The sequence below is a fragment of the Eleginops maclovinus genome, chromosome 9, assembly GCF_036324505.1.
Source record: "Eleginops maclovinus isolate JMC-PN-2008 ecotype Puerto Natales chromosome 9, JC_Emac_rtc_rv5, whole genome shotgun sequence".
In the NCBI taxonomy this organism is placed as follows: domain Eukaryota; kingdom Metazoa; phylum Chordata; class Actinopteri; order Perciformes; family Eleginopidae; genus Eleginops; species Eleginops maclovinus.
Window position 1 is genome coordinate 2,278,392 of NC_086357.1, and position 21,369 is coordinate 2,299,760.

General features: G+C 38.9%; 1 protein-coding gene across 1 annotated transcript; it reads left to right on the top strand.

Moving 5' to 3' along the window:
* Window positions 1-7,802: 7,802 nt before the first annotated feature.
* Window positions 7,803-9,807, top strand: sox14 (SRY-box transcription factor 14). The gene has a single exon (XM_063890491.1). The coding sequence runs from the start codon at window positions 8,277-8,279 to the stop codon at window positions 8,988-8,990; it is 714 nt and encodes a 237-aa protein (XP_063746561.1). The 5' UTR covers window positions 7,803-8,276; the 3' UTR covers window positions 8,991-9,807.
* The last annotated feature ends 11,562 nt before the right edge of the window (window positions 9,808-21,369 follow it).

The following is a 21,369-nucleotide window of genomic DNA, read 5'->3' on the forward strand; positions in this document are numbered from 1 at the left end:
GATCATTCAACAGAAATTAATTAATCATTCACTGATACAGATTTGTAGAATTGTATTTTCTCCATCAGTCTGTCTGGCTTCAAACGCTTTGCCATTCTTGAACCGTGTCTTTCTCCTTATGTCACATTCCTCTCTGTTTTTGATTTGATTATACCTACTGTCAGATTTTAAAAGCAGCTGTTTTGTCTGGTGTTCCATCGTCAATTCTGAGACTTTAAGAAGTAGCAGTGAGTAATATTGATTTTCAATTTCAGTTTATAATTCGTCACCTCACTCATAGGAGTTGTGGACCATGTCTTGAGGATCAGGTCTCAGTGGTAGCCCTGAGACATGAAAAGAGAGGTTGTGTTCACATTATTAACATATCCACATGTATTTCCATCTGGCTCAACGCTCAGTATGTAGGACGGCCTCACAGGGTAGTTCACTGACATGATGTGCTTTCCCAGTAAATGCCACACTTACCTCTAGGTGTCCACCAAACCCAATTAATCAAAACATTATATTTCACTTTATTCTAGTGTTAAAAATACCCAGCCTGCATGTGAATGCCGAGCACGCACTCCAACAGACAAATTATGTCCGCTGATGAGATATGGCTTTGGGCTGTAATGAGAGTTAATGAGTGAGTATAAATGTGTCAAAGGTGTTATCATGGATATGTTACCTAGAAAGAACAGCTGTTAGTTAAAGTGAGAATTTCTCCAAATACAGAATGTAGTTTACAGTGTACAACGTCACAGTTCATAGCAAGCTGTTACAGCTCCGTACATTATCATCTTTTTAGACATGGTGATATTCAATGTATTACCCAAAGACTTGAATGACATTGGGAAGGTGGGAGATCTTTAAAACAAGTTAAACATACTGTATAGTCAAATATATGAAATATAATTAACATAAAAGACCACTCTAGTTTTATGTCGAGTCATTACGTTAGCAAGTACTCCAACTTTAGGGTGAGGCCTTTTCTCAACATCCAACTGTTCAGAATTCTATGTATACATTAAGTTATATAACATTACAACAGCCGATCGTGACGAGAAATGTGTATCGTGAAAGTTACGGTGCTTATTAATCAATTTAAAACTTATGCCAGAACTTGCTAAACTGGTTTGTTTTGAACGTTCAGCTCTATATTAACCAAAAGGAGAAATATGAACATGACTTTTAAACTGAAATGATCAAATAAAGTCCACATTTCTCAGTGTTTGTCACAAGCATAAGTTTCCCTTTCCTTTTTTATTTCCGTACAATTCCAATCTAATGAAGAATATATGTTTCACTGTTGTCCACGTTCATAAAGCATGAACAACACCATTCAGTTGTCCTGTACAGAGAACTGTATTTCCCCCACAGCAGACACACAGTTATAACGTGCGCTGGCACATCATAAACACGTCGGAAAGTGCGTTCGGATTCTCAAAGCACCACAGTCTCCTTTCCTAAGTCCTTTTGAATTATCCTATCCACTATTCCTTAACCCTATGATGTTTCATGCAAAGGTCAAGGAATAATAGATAGGAATAGACCATAGGAGCTGATATTTTGACAATTCGACCGTACCCAAGGACTCTTTCTTTAACATTCCTTGGATAATCCTTTGCCCTAATTAAACATTGGTGACCAACAATCCAGGATCATCCTTTGAACCAACGGTCAAGCAGGAAATGGAAATTCTTGTCCAATCTGTGTACTCTCAGCAGGCTGCGGACGATGTAGTTGGGCTAACAGTCGATGAGGCATGGTGGCAGAGTTGTGTGGGACCTGGGGAAATTAACTAGACAATAGCAGGAACTTGAAGGGACAGATATTTGTTGATCTGCTAAAAATGTGGGCGATGTATATCTTCTGCTGTGGACTGTGATGAACTGCAGGCCTGTCGGCTGCAAAAGGATGGATGTTGGTATTACAGCACCACGGACAAGAGTGTTTGTCAAGTCTGCTGACAAAAGCTAGACATGGTCTCCTGCCCTGGTGAGACAGGTGGCTGGTAGAATGAAATCTGAGGAAGGGAACATACCAGGGAACATACTAGATCGTAGGCTGGACTGCTCCAAGTGTTTGATGGCTGGAGATAAGGAAGTGGTGCTTATTTTTATGGTTGTTGTTGAAGTGTCCCTTTTAACTACTGGAATGAGAGCAGTGGACTTGTTTCCCAGGAGTAGCAGAAGCCTTTATAGAACCAAGACCTGCACTGCTTATAATGACCTGGAGAAGACAGTTAGAAGTGGTTGATCACGGCCTGGACTGCATCATGAGAGAAAAAAGATGATGATGCTGTTGTGTTCAAGATGGCAGGAAACCAAGTTAGCATGTCAAGACCATCATGGTTCCCCGTCAGACAGAAGATGTTGAGAAATCTGCCTCCATTGAATATCATTTAGACTTATGCTAGGAAGGAATGTTGAGGCGGGTGAGTTTGGAGGAATTGGTCCATTGGATGACCTGAGGACAGATGTGGATGAGTTTAAGGAACACATCGGGTCTCTCACAGCTTGACAGTGTAAAATAAAAAAGAACGGAGTCCCAGTGGCTCACAGCAGAGGTGGTGGTTGCTGCCTTGATGAAGGATTGTTTTTATGGTCTGTCCAAGGCTGTTCTTCTGTTTTCAGCCTGTGCGTCTCTTCTTCAAGTCCTCCTGTTCTGCCTGGACCTTGAGCTTCTGGACCTCCAGAGACTGTTTGTAGATGAACCCTAACTAGCTTATATAATTTATATCAGAAGAGAAAGATTATCCAACTTTTTCTGAGCCTTTAAAGGTTTTTAAGTGTTTGTGTATTGTGGTTAAAGTTCAGAGGTCAGTGCTGACAGACAAAAGCAACCATTGAGTGGTTCATTTTCTGAGCTCAAAGTAAAAATAGTTGATTGGATAGTATTTTGAGTCCTTAATCACTTATTTATCACTATCATATGTTGATTGACACACACCCTGTACTCATGGTTACCATAGAAACAACTTATTGAGAGGCATGTTAAGCTGCATGCGTAAATAAAAAAGGTTTTCTGCTTCCATCGTAAACTGGTTGTTGTGGTTATTTGAATCAAAGTTTAATGTCAAATGGTTTATTTTCCAAAGAATGGACTAACACTAAACGTGTTATATGATATGGAACCATCCTAAATGGGTCCAGTTCTAACAATATAAAAATGTATGTATTGTATGATGATGTATTATTAAACCATTTTATTCTAATATACTTTATGTTATTGTTTAGAGGATCACATTCTCATTTATGCTGGGTAAATCTTATCTGGTGAGTCCCAGTCTCATGTGAGAGGCTGAAATCCCCCTGCCAGGAAGGCCTGCGCTAAATTACTTTTTTTCCTCTTAATGAAGGTCAGCAGAGAGTCACATCTTTCCTTTTGTGATAATTTATCCCTATCTCCTGTTATCTCTTTTGCCCCTTTAATCCTAATTGTATTGTATAATTGTGTGATGTGGACCTGGTGGTCTTTGAAGTATTGCCCCTATCCTTTCATTATTACCTGATGCCTTCAACCTTTGTTCATTTTCTCCTGCTCCGCTCTGTGCCGTACAGTGTTGCAGAATAAAAGAGAGGACAGCTTGAGTTTAGTGTTTTCAAAGATTTTGTTCAAGTCTGATTTTACTATCTGACTGAGAAATTGTAACCTGAATAATATGAGATAGATGAGTAATTTCTGTAATATATGCCTCTTGTTCTCATATAGCGCTCATTGCTGTTTTGATTGCTTCTCAGCGTCAATGAATGGCACTGAAATCGATAATGCAAAAAGATCTACCGTATTATGAGCTGAGTATTAGTTTCAGAATTATTCTCAAATGGTTGAAAGAAAGCTTTCTCGTACACTTAACAGTACAAGAATAATGATCAGCACTTCAACCCTCTGTATGTGTTTTTAACTATGGCTGACCATGAACACCAAGTATCGCACTTATATGAGACTTATTTCCATAATTATTGTTGGAAAACAGATTGTGTTTTGCATTGTGCCTGATTAATGGTTATTTTATCAAAAATATACATTTTCTTATAGAGGAATCTGAGCAAAGACACAAACAGTTTCCAGGCTGATTCACTCAGCGATTGAGTAAATCAGCCTGAATATTATTATTAAATTAGTTCTTGGAAAACTTTCAACAAAGCAAAAATAAGTGAATTCAGAGTCAGTTAAAGTCAGTGTTACATATACATTTGCTATTTTCAATGGGACCTCAGTCTACGTAGTGAAGAATGCACTGTGGGGAAAAGATCTCTGTTAGCAAAACTGTAAATGGCACTGGCTAATTGCTGACACAATGTCAGTATTCTATCCTTTATATAGAAAGTACATCTCTTCTTTAAAAAGTGATTTCCCTGAGTTTTTAGGGTCCTGTATTGTCATGGCATCATTCGACATATTAACTCATCCATGCTTCAGTTCATATTGCAAATAATAATCATACCTTATAATGCTATAAGATGTTGAATACAACACTAGCTTATTTTCTTCACTAAATGCTTTCTGATGGAGTGGCAGACAGCTGGGTATTTTTTGACAACATAAAAATGTGTTTATTATAATACGTAATGCCTTGATGTATTAGTTCCAAATTTGGTTTAACAGTAGTTCTTCCACACTGTGAAATAAATAGGCTTAAAACATTCTGCTGGGGAAAAAGTTAGGAAAGTTACAGACCGTTTGAATCTTCCTAATATTAGATTTTTTTTTTTACACAGAACCATCACTAAATAGGATGGAAATACAGTAAAAGGCATTGAACTGTCAGAGCCCAGCTTTCAAGAGGTTGTGAGTGAGGAGCAGCAGAAACCCTCTTACCCTCAGCACCATGGACAGTTCCGGTGCAGCTTACCTCCTGCTGCACGCGCCGGCCGGTAACAGGCTCTGTGTGTCAGGCCGCTCTGTTTACCGCGAGAGGGACGGACATGTGTCCTTAGATAATCCGCGTGTGTGTGTGTGTGTGTGTGTGTGTGTGTGTGTGTGTGTGTGTGTGTGTGTGTGTGTGTGTGTGTGTGTGTGTGTGTGCGTGCGTGCGTGTGCGTGCTTGCGTATGTGTGTGTGGGGGGCTCCCACGTGCACGCCAGTGTCTTTGTGATTTGCTTTATAATTAGATTTTTATTATAATAAATACTTTGGAGTTATAAAACATGAAATACAATACTCTTTATCAAGTGTAATACTATGATAACGATGTTTTCTAAAGTAAATATTCAAAAACGTGATTTACAGACAATACTGGCTATATTATAATATTAATTACGTATTTATTTGACTTACTGTTTGTTGGAACAACTAAATCCATTCCCGTGTCCAAATCTCTGGAGTTTGGACACGGGGAGAAGTTTGATTCATGAGACGCGCACCACAACTACTTTATTTATTAAGTGTATTTGGATTGTTTTAAAATCCCAGACAGTAAACTGTAATACATTTATTTAGGGTTAAATTCAAGAAAGAAAAAAAAACCTGATGAGAAACTGCCGATGGAAAACAAATATAATCTCCATCCTTGAATTAAAACCTATTGCATTTCTCATTATTCCGATAAATTGTCGAGGGAATTTAGAGGCGCGTGTGTTTATTAGACAATCAGTTTTTGAATAAGAAACATAGTATAGCCTCCCCCTCGTGAGTAGGAGGCTCAGCCCCTAAAATAATTCCCTGTTATCTAATTCATTGATCTGAAATGAAGCTGAGCCGCTGCATGTATGGCCGCCTAAACGCTGCCCGGTAAATGACACACGCGCTGTTCAGGGAAAGATAGCACAGCATCATTTAAACTTCAAAATGCGCTGGAATAAACAGTCCGAACATGCTGTATACCTCGTGGATGCTGATGGACATCACAGCCTGCAGATTGGGAGGATTTAAGGAGCTGTTTCTCTTTGCAGGCATCCGGTCCGCGCGTGTAAGAAAAAAAAAAGAAAAAAAAATCGGGGGTGTCCTCAGCCGTGGGGACATTGTTCTGCGGGTCGGGGTGAGGAGGATTTTCCTCCCAATAACCTGCATTTTTAACAATAATTTCAGGGTTTTGTAAAAGGAGATATTATGGAAATGTTCTTGTTGGAAGCCGACGCATGCGTGTGCGAGGAGCCGGGGAGAGAGAGCGTGAGAAAGAGGCACAGATGCTGCCTCAATATCGAATATCAGAGCAGAAATGTAACCCATAATAACTTATTTTGGGTACAAAAATAGAGTGACTTTGGCCTGTATGAAACCGTATTTGTCACGTGTTTTACAGAATAAAAATATGTTTATGCTAAAAATGTTTTGCCCTTAACTCTTTTTAAATGCAATACTTTTTCCAGTCCATTTTTCTTTTTTTAAAGCATTGTGTTTATATAATGTATGCTACAACATATTAGCTTTTCATTGTGGCGTTAAAGAAAGAATCTTCTTTGAAGTGGCCTGTTTGTGACACACACACACACACACACACACACACACACACACACACACACACACACACACACACACACACACACACACACACACACACACACACACAGATGAGATGATATGATAATGGAAATAGGATGTGATCCACAAAACATGCGCGTGTGGGCATACGTGTGTGCGCGCATGTATGAATATGTATAGCTATGTATGCAAAGACAACCTTAAATAAATCTACTTAGCGGTGTAACTAACAAGACACGACTCTGTTCCAATCACAGCATGTCGGTGTGAACACACTCATGGGTGTGTGTGCTTTAATAATCACAGCTGAAGGAATCATATATCACGCGCATTAGCCCGAGGGCTATTAGGCAATGGTCCTCAGTGAAATTTGCATATTAAAACGATCCCTCTGCCTCCTTAAAACCACACTGTCAGCCTGATGTGAGCTAATGCAACAATTAGAGGCTCACAATGGCGCGTTTCTCAGCGTTTACACTTGATGAAATATTTCCTGCTTTTTGTAATTCTGACACAGCTCAGCCTCCGTGGGGTCAACATTGATTTTTACAATGAAGAAGATGTTACTTTATATGAGTTATTCGGACATCTTCAGAGGGAAATGTTTGGAAAACAGATACTGGAAAAAATAAAATATTAAATTAAATGTGATATGTTTTCCTCCCTTCCAATACTCAACCCCTTCACACTGTTTTTTGGAGACCGCCCTGAAAGAGGAAAGGGTTAAAGCTATTCCATATATATTAATATGGGAGGGAATAACATTTTCATGGAAAAACATTTAACATTATTATTATTGTTATTATTATTATTATTATTACATTATACTATGGATACTATTACTTTTTCTACGACTGCTAAAACATACTACAATAGTAATAAAAAACATATAATAATTATGTTTTTAAAGTAAAACCCCCTCCACTTAAATAAAATACACATAAATATTAACTCCATATAGTAAATAATAACTATTAAGGCCTATCTATATATATATTTCAGGGACAAACCTAACATATATCAATATATGGGAGGATTTTTTTTGTGCAAAGCTTTGCATTAAAATGTGTGGACGGTACAATCACCTCTGGAAAGAAGTCAGGTTTTAACTGGAAAAGAGGTTGAAGGTCCATGTTTGTTGCGATTCATTACATTAAATTGAATCGGGGAGGGATCCTGAGTATTACCCCCTCCACACACACACACACACCTCTTTGCTTATTTCTTTCTTCTTCTACTACCACCCGCTCTTTGTTTATGTTGTAATGTACATATATTTCCCGTGGAGGTATTATAATAGGCGCTCTGCGTGCTGATTGGCGCTCAGGTTGCAGAGTGAACGCCCTGCAGATTATGTCAGATTGCGTGCAGAAACCAAACCAGCCCAGCCTTTGAACTTCACCGCTTTTGGCTCGTATTCACGCTCTTCCGCTCATTTCCAACCAGGTGCCTGCCGACAGACCTCAGAGAGAGAGAGAGAGGAACAGTGTGTCGCAGGGAAAAAAATAACACTTTTACGACTCCTGCAAGCTGACTGCGGAACATTGCTTTCACCTTTGTGGATTTCTTTACGTGTGTGCATTTTACATGTATTTTTTCTGTGTATTGCCTGCTGCAAGTCTGAAAGAGACTTGCACCCGGACTTGAACGAAGGCGCATCAGTGTTTTAACTCTGGAAGAAGCAACACAGCCACTGGATTTTTATTTTATTCTCTTTTATTTTTGCTCTTTTCCACACTCAAAACTTCCCAGACGGGGCATGACTGGTATCTGGCATCTACACAGGTGAATAGTTTCCCTTGCTTGCAAGCTTACCATAAGAACTTTTCCTCGTCATTAACATTGGGGATAAAAAGTACACTTTTTTAAAGATGTCAAAGCCTGCTGATCACATCAAGAGACCCATGAACGCGTTCATGGTTTGGTCCCGGGGCCAGAGGAGAAAAATGGCACAGGAGAACCCCAAAATGCACAACTCTGAGATCAGCAAAAGATTGGGCGCCGAGTGGAAGCTGCTGTCTGAGTCCGAGAAGAGACCGTACATCGATGAGGCCAAGCGGCTGCGCGCCCAGCACATGAAGGAGCACCCCGATTACAAGTACCGACCCCGGCGCAAACCCAAGAACCTGCTGAAGAAGGACAGGTACGTTTTCCCGCTGCCTTACCTCGGGGACACCGATCACTTGAAGGGACTCCCGATGTCCGCCGACTCCTTGCTGAGCCACTCGGAGAAAGCTCGAGCCTTCTTGCCGCCAACCTCCAGCCCGTACTCCTTCCTCGACCCGAGCCAGTTCAGCTCCAGCGCAATCCAGAAGATGACTGAGATGCCCCACGGGTTGAGCGCCAGCACGTTGCCGTACGCGTCCTCTTTGGGATACCAGAACGGCGCGTTCGGCACCCTTGGGTGTCACAGTCAGCACACCCACACCCACCCGTCGCCCACAAACCCGGGCTACGTGGTTCCGTGTAACTGCTCAGCCTGGTCAGCGTCCAGTTTACAGCCCCCGGTGGCCTACATACTTTTTCCAGGTATGACCAAGACTGGGCTAGACCCATATTCATCCGCACACGCCACTGCCATGTAACCCTCAAGACCCTTTATTTCTTTTTTATTCACTTGAATACCGAAATGCATGTACATATATTATGGACAGCGCGCCCATTCAAAGGCATGAACAGTATTAACTGCCTTGGACTTGTTATGGCAAAAAAGAGAAAAAAATAAACTTTTCCAGAAACCCATCAAGTTCCTGAGCAGAGCGGAAGGAGCTGGTGTAAAGGACGGTGACCTGTGAACTGTAAGAAATGTAAATGTTATAACGTTTATGGCAACCAGAAAAGGGAGGCCTTTAACTTTATTTATTGTGTACATTTCAATGCTGATATGCTGATTTGTGTTGATTATTGATAGGGAACTCTTTTATTTTGGAAAATTTGGCTTGCACAATTAGCCTTCTTATTTCCTGTATAGGCCTACGTAGTCTGAGTTTTTGGCACTCGTAATTTTATGATGTTCTGGATTATAGGGTCAAAATCAGGACCTATAGGCTGGATTATATACGGGTCATATTGTTTATATTTATCAAAAATAACACGTACAACCAGACGGTCTATTTAAGATGACAAAAAGAAAAAACATTCAAATGTTTTATTTTGCATTTTTCCTGTGGTTCAGAGCTAATATAGTCACTCGCGTCATTTTTAGTTTGGTTTTCGTTTTTGAATAAGGATAACTTCTATTTGAATTAAAGGAGTTAAATGTGCATTATCATCTAAGATGGTAATTTAAAACCTGTCATGTTATGGAAAGGATAATGTATCTTGAAGGTTGATACCTCCTGCTCTTTGTTCAAATGCTGAGCAAAGACGTTTCGAAATAAAGACAATCTGTCTTCAACGCTATCAATTTCCTGCATTTGTAGTTTATTATTGGTGCTTGAGATGACAGAGATAGTGGAATGCTGTGTAGGTTCTGCGGGGAAGGAAACTTGGCAAGAGTAAGGCCTCATTAAGTATAATTTAAATTAATTAAACGCTTGGAATAAAAAGAAAATAAGGTTTCTCATAAAAATACAGTCAGAATTAAATAACACAATTCTCAATTTTTTTCTACATTTAAAATGTCACACTCAATTTGACCCCTGCTTATCATAGTCTAAAGACAGAACAATAACATCAAAAACAATTGTCTTATTCCCAAATCGATCTTCTCTCGTTTCTCTTGAAGCTGTCAGACTCCTTCACTCCGATCATTCGCTCACTGAGCTTTATTCCCTCTGTTTGGCTGCAGCTGCGTGTATAGATGCTTGGAACAGGTTTGAGGCAGGAAGGTGTTTCGTGACTCTCAGATGAACCGGGGTGTGATGTTTGAAGTTTGACGGTTCCGCGGAGGCCTCCCTGAGGGATCCCGCCCGTCCAACCCGTCTGACTGCTTAATCACTTCTCCTTAATTATAGCTTTAACTAATGGAACAAAGTCAATGATGGGATATGTTCCTCTTCTCTTTTGTAGAATGCTGGCTTGCTACCACCACTAAACTGTGGTTTAAATATCTCTGTTTACTTTTCCAAAAAAAAAAAAAAAAAGTGCTGCAGCCAAAAGCCCGCTAAAGCCTTTTATCATCAAGTCGTTCACACGAGTTAAAACCTGTCTCAACGTGTGAGTGATATCGGCTTGACTCCCATTAAAACAATACTGAATGGAAACAGCGTACAGTAGGAATCATACAAGCATTGACAGATTTTAAACTTCTTTTCTGTTAATGGAGATCAGGATGTGCGCACCGCGGTGTATAGCCTCATAATAAACCAATGTGTTGTATTAATTAAAATGTTCATTCCACATCCAAATTGTTTACTTATCTGCCAGGAACATATGCTGAGAGAAGTCAAGATTCAGGATTCTGCACTATTGCCCAAGGTGCAATTCAATCCTGGGGAGGAAGAAGGGGGAAGGGGAGGGGGGTAGATTTTTATGACAGACTTAGTCCTTATCTACGGCTGTAAATTAGGGTGATACTTCATTGAACCGAATGTGAAGTTTTACCACAAACCCCTAAAGCATCCTAATTCAACTTTGAAATTAGACAATTATAATTACTTTGAGGAGCAGCAGCAGACGGATATATAATTTCCCCGCAAAGAAAAGGAGGCGAATAACCTTCCTCCTCTGTGTTGTTTTAAATCACTTTATATTTTCTAGATTTTATAAGGGAAGTTTTGCTGCGTGCACTCACTACCTGTAATTATCCAATTTAGTCACGGAAATTGACTGTGGTTACTTACAACGCCCTGGAATAAATAACCTTAACGATAAACGCGCATGTGAGGGGTATAATGGGAGGGAAATTATGATTTGAAATTATAGGGAGGCTTTTAAATCTCTCTTTAACTCTTCTTCCCCCCTTGACGTTTTTATTGGAGCACAACAGAGGAGAATTCAATCTGCCTTATCTCTCCAGGACTCCTTTCAGCGCCAGATCAGAGAGAAAGGAGAGGATAATTGTTCTTTATTTTATTTAATTCAGGTCATTTATATGCTTCATTTGGTGATAAAGTCAACGAGGAGGGGGACACCGAGTAAAGCAAGCCTTTCACTGGTTCTGCACAACACTTCAAGTCCACCAAATATTGAATAGATGAAATAAAAATAGCGGAAAGAGGAAGGGGGGGGGGGCAGGACATTTTTAATTAAAAGCCATGGGTCATTTACATTATTGTCTTTTGATTTTACCCTGAAATCATCTTCAGTAAATGGACTTTGATAAATAGCTGTTGAGAATGTGGTTTTGTATTTAGGCGTACTAATTTCCTAAATCAAAAGGAGGAAAAGTCCCCTCGAGGAGAGGTTGGAGAAAAATACCATTGATGATCCTGATGATGGTGTTGGAAACAGGAATGATTATAAGGCAAACACTGGCTGGCTTATCATGCATTCATTTGTGTCAACGCGAGATTTGACACAAATATATATTGAGAATTATTTTTGGGAGGGATAAAAATTGATCTCATTCCAGCATATTAAATATTGTCTCCGAAAGACCAAAAATCATCACTGGCTAAATCCTCAGTATCTGAAATTGAATCTGGGATAGCATTCTGACGGGAGGAAAAGTAAAACCGTGCAGTTGTTGTTTGAAGGCGCTGGGGCTTGAATTTGGGGTCCCTGAATTCTCATCTGAAAGAAATGAAATGGTGAGCGAGCTGATAAAGAAAAGAGGAGCGCGTGAGCTGAGAGAAAGGGAATCATGCCACGGTGCGTTTAATGTGCGCCTCCAGTCGGAAAAGTGATTTACAACGAGACTTTATTCCCCCGACACAAATAAGACAGACTCTGCTTTATTTATCGGACACGCACAAGCTCACGCATGCACGTGCGGGCCTCTATGCGGTCAACCCTCTGGAGTTCATCGCATGCAGACACAAGAGCAGAGAATATAACATGCAGCACGAAGGAACAGAGCTGTGTGCAGCGGACAGAGATCTATGTTCAGTCTAAGGAGAATTACTTTACTTTTTTAAAATTTGCTAATCAATCGATTTTTGCAGTGTGCTTCCCTGCACATGCTCAGGCCTTGAAGCTTCAGTATGGTGCCGCTCTGAAACAACATCCAATTTTAAATTCATATTTATAAAGAACATGCTAAAATGCTAAACATCTTTAGAATCTTTTAATTATTTTATTTATTTGACAACTTAATAACTACTTGTTAGAATATTTATCATTATTTATGATCTGCATTTTCAGACATCCTCAGGCTCTGGTCCTTATGGATAAAATGAAAAAAAGCTCACCATCTTGATTTTGTCACTCTACGTCACATTGTTAAAGAAAGTCTTTATTTGGGAATACTTTTCATTGAAACCAATGAGTAAAACGTATCAGTTTAATGTCACTCACTCATGTCACATGTTTGGTCACATTTGAAGTCACATTCCCAAGAATCCTGAGCAGAAACATCCTTTATCTTCTAAACTAATGCCCCAAATCTGTTTTATGAACCTTCAGAATATAGCTATGATTACTTTGTACTGCAATCACAAGATGCCAAATTTCACTGCCAGTTATTTTAATTGTTTCAGACACAAAGTAATAAACTTATCTAATAAATGAAATAAATGTCTAAAAAAAACATTTAAATAGACGTTTCTTTTTTTTTTACCTTGTGACCTGTCAAATTTATTTTGTGACTCCTTAGTGGTCTCGACCCCCAGTATGGGAACCACTTTACACATCCCAAATGCCTTATACATTTAAAGGCAAGATGAAGTATTTCCATGCATCCGGCCTCAAACACAGTACTTCTTTCTAAAAGTTTAAACATATTTCAGTCTCAGAAGCTGCTAAGCTTGTGACCACACACTGTTACATTTCCTCATGCATATGTATTATTATATTATGCATGTCCTCCCTGCTGGGACACCTCCCATACATACAAAATGCCTCTCATAATTTACAGTATGCATCGGTGTGTGAGACGTCACACGGTTTACGTGTGTGTTAATGTGTGTGTGTGTGTGTGTGTGTGTGTGTGTGTGTGTGTGTGTGTGTGTGTTTATCTCGACAGCAGGACACTTTGAGTTATTGTTCTCTGTCTTTGTTGCTCATGCACTCTCTGAATATCCATGCAGTATAAACTTTCCATACATCAAATCCTGCGGACGAAGAAGTTTTGCTCATTAATACTCACGATGCCTCTTGAGTCATCAAGTCTTATTTATTTTTTCATACATGCATCTGCTGCATTCTTATGGCACGGATTTGTAAAAAAGCTAAATGCTGGGCATGGATATGAGGTGTCATAAAGTTACTCAGTGATTCTTCAAATGAACTGATTGTCTTAGGTGAAGTTATAGAGATCTAATTAAAGTCTTGTTGGTGTAAAGTATTTGTTGTGTGATATTAAAAAAACTGCAGACCGGCACTGATTGATTCACATTTTGATTCCATATTATTTGAATTTGTTTAGGACAATAAGACATTTATACTTACAAGTCAGAGGAGTTCAAACCCTGGAGGAAGTATCAGAATGTCAAGGCAAAGCTGCAGGTATGTTGCAGACTTCATGAAGGGAGACATGACCATCCACTACTTTTATAAACAATGTTTAATCTCCTCAGAAATAAATCAAAATAATTGATTTATTTTCTTTATCTGATAGATGAAGAATAGTTTTGAATATAAATGGAAGTGATCACATGACGATGATATTTGATTTATCCCTGCAGCTGCACAGTGCTCATCTGTCAGTTACTCTGTACAGAATGAGCTCACAGGTTATGTCTCTACAATCTCTTCAACATGTTTACAAAATACCCCTAAATGATGTCTCATACCAGAGGACAATTCCTGCTTAAAATCAAATACATGAGGGTGAATGCTGAGTAGAAAGATCAGTATAATCAGATTGCTTCATTTGTGTCCATAGTGGCTGATGTAAAGCCCACCTTACAAAAACATACTCTCTAATTTCACTTCTATTAAACCCACTGTGCACGGCCAGTTAGCACTGAGGTCATAGAGGTCATGGACCTGCTTATATATGTGCATATTTTGCTGTATTTTAAAATGGAAGCGGAATTTGAACTACTAACGCGTATTGTCATATTTTGAAGGCTATTTTCTATAAATAAATGCCCAATACTTTCACGAAAGAAACTTTCCCAATGGGCAAAAACAGCCAATACAGCTATATGTGGGAAACGTTATAAAGGACCCTCATGCCTGTTGAAGTTCCTGACAGCCACTTAGTTCTTATTTAGTCTGTAATGATTGTGAAAGAGAGACTGAAACAGATATAAGAAACGGTACCCATTGTAACACGCTCCTCTCAGATGTGTACCACCGTGCTTTGTGGTACTTGTGACATCATCGTCACACAACAGAAAAAAAAAACCATCTTGTCTACTGGCAATGGGAAAGGATCCTACCGCCTATTTTGTTCTGGTTGTCCTACATTTAATACAAAAATAATAAAATAGGGCAAAATAGGGTAGAGTGAAAATAAGAGATTGGCCACCCACACAAATGACAGAATATATAACTGAACAGTCTGATGAATAAATAAAATGTGAAATTGTGTGATTTCTTTTTACTAGAGTTAAACTGGGTGGGTGTTATTCTGCTGTGGGATCTGAACTCCTGACCTCAGTATTTCCAGGATCTTGGATACACTGAAAAAAACTGTCACTTTGACTTTAATTTAATGTAGTATGTCACCAGATTTCACATAACTGTATTAGGTTAAAGCAAAAATATTTAGTTGAACCTACTGTCTTTTATATAAACTTAATATTATTGCCTTTAACTAACCTAATACAACTGTTTGTAATTTGTTGACGTAATACATTTAATTAAAGTCAAAGTGACAGTTTTTTTCAGTGTATCCAAGAGAAGACGGCTGGAGGAAACACACTTTCTCATATTATGTTGTTTCATGAAGGGCGGATGCAGCAGACACACGACCCACACACACACACACACACACACACACACACACACACACACACACACACACACACACACACACACACACACACACACACACACACACACTCACACACACACACACACACACACACACACACACACACACACACACACACACACACATACACACACACACACACACACACACACACACACACACACACTACCTGGCTGATTTAGAGCCTTCAGCGACTTCAGGGTGAGGGCAGCACTGGCAGTCCACTGGAATCCCTGGGTAAAGAGGATGCTAATCGTAGCTTCTTGTGCCTGAGCATGTCTTCCTGGGCCAAATGAGATTAGAGCGAGTGGGATATGGCGGAGCGACGTGCGTGGGGTTCTGGAGGTGAAAGGTAAAGGCACTTATCAGGAGGTTCCCCTCGGGGTCCTCGACGGCTGACTCAATCAAAATCCTGCACGCACTTCTCACTGGATTAGACTAATCAGGAAGGAGCAGGGGATGTATAGACCACTTATCTGAAAAAAAACATTGGGCTCTCTTTCCCTTTGAAAAGACCCTACAGAAATGTTTGTTAATTTTATTTATTACAGGATGCTTGTCGATGTGGCAATCTTCCATGGAATCATTAAAAAGGGCTCTTCCACTCACTGAAGGCACGCACTGTTTACATGCTGCAAAGATAGAGGGGCCTTTGATGTTCCAAATCCCCCCCCCCCCCTTCACTCATTGTCATTATTATTTTATTTTATTCTTTTTCCTTCATTTATTTTTCACCATTTGTGTTTTTGGTGCCACAACAGATCAGACTGATGGAAGGTAGTCGACGTAACAAAGACCCTGAAAGGTATATGAATATTTATTACCGGGACGACTTCAGAGCCAGACAGGCCGTTAGCAGTCAAAGGAATGGTGAGAAGATAACAGCAATTTTCACACTTATGATTACCTTCAAATTAATCTCCATTTCTTGAAGGGATGTGGGATAGTTGACTAGCATATCTATCATTTCTCGATTAAAAAAAGTTATTTAAGCCAAGTTTCAACTACTTGTTTGACAAAATAATCCCAAAACAATTGTACATTTTAATAGGAGCACACACAGAAGGGCAAATGGACAAAATGCACAGCTAGGTGAAATTCTCCAGGTCTCCAACACCTAAAACTCTTACGCCGTTTAATGTATGACTATAGTTTATTTATTTATAGTTTTATTTATTTATTTTTTACATTCAGCTTCTCACTTCATCCCAAATGTGTATTTTAAAGAAAACAATGTAACTTTTCAATGCGTAAATAACACAGTCTTTCTTCTTAAGAGTTCAATTGTTAGGCAAAAAACCCCACATATTCTGAATTCAGTACCCTACAAAATGTTTGTTTACTTTAACCTGAAAAACGTGAAATGTTGATTTGAATTAAATGTATGTATTATGTCAATGCTAATATTACTACTGCTTTATGGTTTCTTTCTTGGTTCATTTGTTCTGTTTTTAATTCAGCAGATGAAACTACATGTTCATAAAATAGTGTGTGTGAGCTTAACTGTGTGTGTTAAACTAAAACGGAGCATTTTCTGTCAGCTCAGATTTTCTTCCTGCTTTTTTAAACTGTAGTATGTGCTCAGGTGTTTCAGTGTTAGGCTGCTGCCTGAATATGCTTCATGAAAGGCAGCTTTTCCTATAATTTTTCGTACTAAATATCTTGGTTTCGTCATTTCTAAGGTCAAATTGTCCTGTTGTCTTACTTAATAAACTTACAGCATTGCATTTAATATTGAGGATATCCAAAAGTAAAGGAAAGTAATCAGGTTACATTACTTTGATATAGAGATACTCAGATTAGGTTACTAGTTCCATTTTTTAAAGGTAACTAGTAATTGCAAAGGAATACTAATTTAAAAGTTACCCTGCCAACCTTGTTTATATATTTAATTATATACATATGTTTGTATGTATGGAAGTGTTCATTAGCATTTGAATGAACATGCAGGAACTTTCATTTGTCCTTGCCTCTCCTCGCTGTAGATGAATAGTTCTCCTGGCCTGATGGAAAAAACAGACCGGCCTTGAGTGCCTTACAGCCGCGGTTTGTTTTGGAATTGGGAAGTAATTTGCATGCAATTTAGATCATTTTCAGGAAACCTTGTATGCGAGCAACACGGTACTCTTCTGCTTTGCTGTATTGATTTACCTTGGCTCGGGAACAAGAGTCTGAATGAGAGCTGCCCGTGCACTCTCCATTCCGTCTGCAGGAGCACCGAATGATGAGCACTGTACCACATTGTTATCGCCACAAAGCACTACAGTGTTGATTATGCCAACTAATTATGGCAGCAAATACTTGAGGAAGTGCAGAGCAGCAGATGAATAAGATATCAGCCTTGTAGAGAGGTCTGACTCGTGGTTTTGTTGAATAATGTAACATTCAGGTTCCCCCCCGTACCTGACATGATACGGAGCTTCATTCAAAATGCTTGAGTAATTTGATTTTCAATTGTTACATTGTTTTTAGAGGCCAGATCCTCATATCATGTTATATTAAATATTAATTCATACACTTGTGTTGCCTTGTGCACTTCCTTCTGTTGTCAGTGTGATACTGTAGCCTGTATCCACTGACTCACAGAACCCAAGATTACAAACATCTTTCATAGTTCTCCTTTAGCATAGTCAGGTAAGATTGTCAGATTCTAACTGAGACAAAATAATGTCTTTACTTGTAGTGTACTATAACCAAAATGCTGTTCTTCCAATGAAGCATCTATTATTGCAATTACATTTTTTATTCTTTAATATAGGTCTGGTTATAGCAAGCATGCTTTATTTTTAAATAAAGCAGACCTCATCTGGGCCGATCACTGACAAACCCACTCTGTCATTTGCATTGGCGAGATACATAATTGCAGCATGTTCTGTCAAAATGAGATCAGCAGTGACATAGATATGGTGTGTGACAAATGGATGAGCAAAAATATGCAGAGAACATGCCTGCCCTGCATTTCAGAAATCAGTGTAAATATACTGTGAACACATGCAACCCCCAACAAGCAAGCAAACAAAGATTGAAAAGCTATTAAATGTACTTACTATTATCTGTGGCAGCTGTCACAGCACTTTCCAGAAACCGTGTTCTGGAACAGGAGGAGCAGTTTCCACCTAAAAGAGGCTTTGTACCCTCACTACTATCCTTGTTTTGGAGTCGACCTCTGTTTGGAGTGGCCTTCTAAAGAGAGAGCTTGTAACACTACGGGGTGAAATAACCGCAATTGACTATGGAATCCAACATTGGAAGGAAACCTGCTAAAAAAGACACGTTTTATTTTATTTTTGTGGTCTTATCTTACAAAGCTCAAGGCCTGGTTTCAACACACAGTTACAAAATGAAGTTTGCATGTCCTCTCATTAAATAGAAGCTGAGGTAGTAAATACTCCCTGGGTAAATTCATTTTTTTTGGTTTGCATTTTTTACATCGATCATTCGATCAAAATAACGCATGGAAACCTTGCACACTGAGTTGTAGTTGTTTCATTATTTTACTTATTGCTGATATTGGCAATGCTAGCAAAAACGGAATGAATTTATTGCACTGGATAGCGACTGTCGCAATAGTGGCTAACAAATGTTTGACATTAGCAAAAAGCTATTGTTTAGCAGTCTACAACACAATCACTACTCTCTTATCTTTTGTGCATCAATTCTTCTGGGATTGTTACATACCATCCTGAATGTCTGCACCTGTGTATGCTTTCTCTTCCTGTGATTGAGAAAATCGATTGTGTTGATAGAGGCTGATCTTTTACATAGACATTTCGTAATGGTTGTGTTTTTGTGATTGACAAAATGTGAGGTTGTGCTTACAGTATGTGTTAACTTGCAGCCAATGCCGACAAAAACTGTAGAGAATCTTCTCAATGGTAAAAAGTTGAGGGGTTAACTCGACCCCAGCTAATCCTCTGAATTCACTAACGTCATTGAAATGAATCAATGTTAGACTAAGCATGAGAGCAGTTCTGCCCAACCTAACCCTAATTTAAATAGATGTGCTACATCAATTGATTTTTTTTGTTACATGTTTTCATCATTATTATTAAAGCAGCACTGTGGCTAGTTTTACTATACCTATATTGCAGTAGCACTTCAATTTATTTATTCCTTAAGTATTCCTGAATAAAAAGTATTGGCAATAATTTTGAAATTAATGTTTATATGCACAAAACATTGAGTTTTTTTGCCCTTTTTTCTCAAATTATTATTCCATTAATACATGCGTTTACTTGCAGCCGGGCATACACCGACTAACATAAGAAACCACTGTGGCTACGCCCTTTAAATCACTTAGATTTTTCCTCCTGAGAATTACTTTCATCACTGGTTTACAAGTTTAGCAATTGGTTTCTACAAACTATTATTTTCCTTGTAGAACACAGAAATGGTGATAAACAGGCAGCTGCATTAAAACCTGTAATTCAGATGCACATAACTAATTTGATGCACACGTGGAAAAAATGCTCCTAAAACCAGAATATCAAGATATCCCAAAGGCATAATCATCAAATGCTACATTTCTGATTGGGAATACTGCCATGTTTGGTAAGGGAATATCAGTTTGCATGTAACATTTACACGCTATAATGTATTTTATATTTTGAGCTTCACGTGTGGCACTCCTCCCTGCTGCCTAATGTGAGCAGCCCTCTGACCGTATCATTAGCATTTAGTCTGAAGGGCTGCGGTTGAACTCGCAGTGACTCTGGGCTTCAGGGGTCGAGGATGAGCAACTTGCAAGGGCCACCATGAGAATGTAATGAATGAAAAAAAAAAATGCTTAAGATTCTTAGTGCATAAAACTGAGGCTCAAACTTCCTCTTTGAAATAAAATAGGCCAAACCATCTGAATTCACAGCCGGGTTGGATATAACATTTTAAGTTTATGGCCATCCCATTGCACTGCCATATTTAACACACATTGAAATACCAATAATTCAGTGTATGAAGGTATGAAGGAATTAACTAATTTAAATGATTAAATTGTCTCCAAATTTTTTATACAGAGTCGGAATTTACCCAGCCAAAGTGTTGCTGACTTCTGAATAGGCTGCAGTGTCCTCAGCACCACCATCGTATTATACCGGCCTCTTTTGTCTCTCTGGAAAATGTCAAGGCGTAATTGATATATTTCTCACTGTGCCCTTTATCTTTGAGCCGTGTTTCAGCTTCTATGATCTGGGTTCATGCTGACCTTTACCAGTGCACTCTTTTCTCTCGCCTTTTTTGGTGCCTCACTGAAAATAGCTCAATAGGATTTCAATGGGGTGTCTTTCATTTGAGACAATCTTCCCTTCCTTCTCCTACCCCTTTGACGGTTGCTATTTATTTTGAGATCCAACTTTTCAGCATGTTGTTTGATCTGAGATTTACCCGGGATGCTTTGTCCGCCCAGGTCTGAGAAAAACATCCTCCTGTTTCCTCAGCTGGGATGGAGGAGCTGCTGATGCCGTCTAATGTTGTATTATCCCTGGAAACACAGTGGACATGTACAATAAGTAATGGTACAGCTCTGAGTAAAAGTGGCACTTTTAAAAAGTAACGTAGCAAAACATTTTGGCAAAGGCATTATCAAAACAAGAAAATATGTTTGCTTCTTCAAACCTATTATTTCTAACTTGTTTGTTTGTCCTTCTGATGATATGTCTTCTCTATCAGTTTCCCTTCCTTTATATTCATCCAACAAAGGATATATTTACTCTGCCAAACACTTTCATTGTGCGTGAGGTTAATAGAGGTTTGCAGAAAGGCACTTGCCTTTATGAGCTGGTTTTGCAAATGCTCAATTAAACAATTACTTTTCTCATCGTTACTATGGTTGAAACTTCAACACAGAATAATGGAGAGTGACACCATGCACCCTCTCATTAGTAATGTTACCTTAAAAATATTGGATGTTTACAATGTACAGTGATGACAGAATTGTTAACGCCAACATGGTCAAGGATTGATGCAAACTATAGTGCCATACT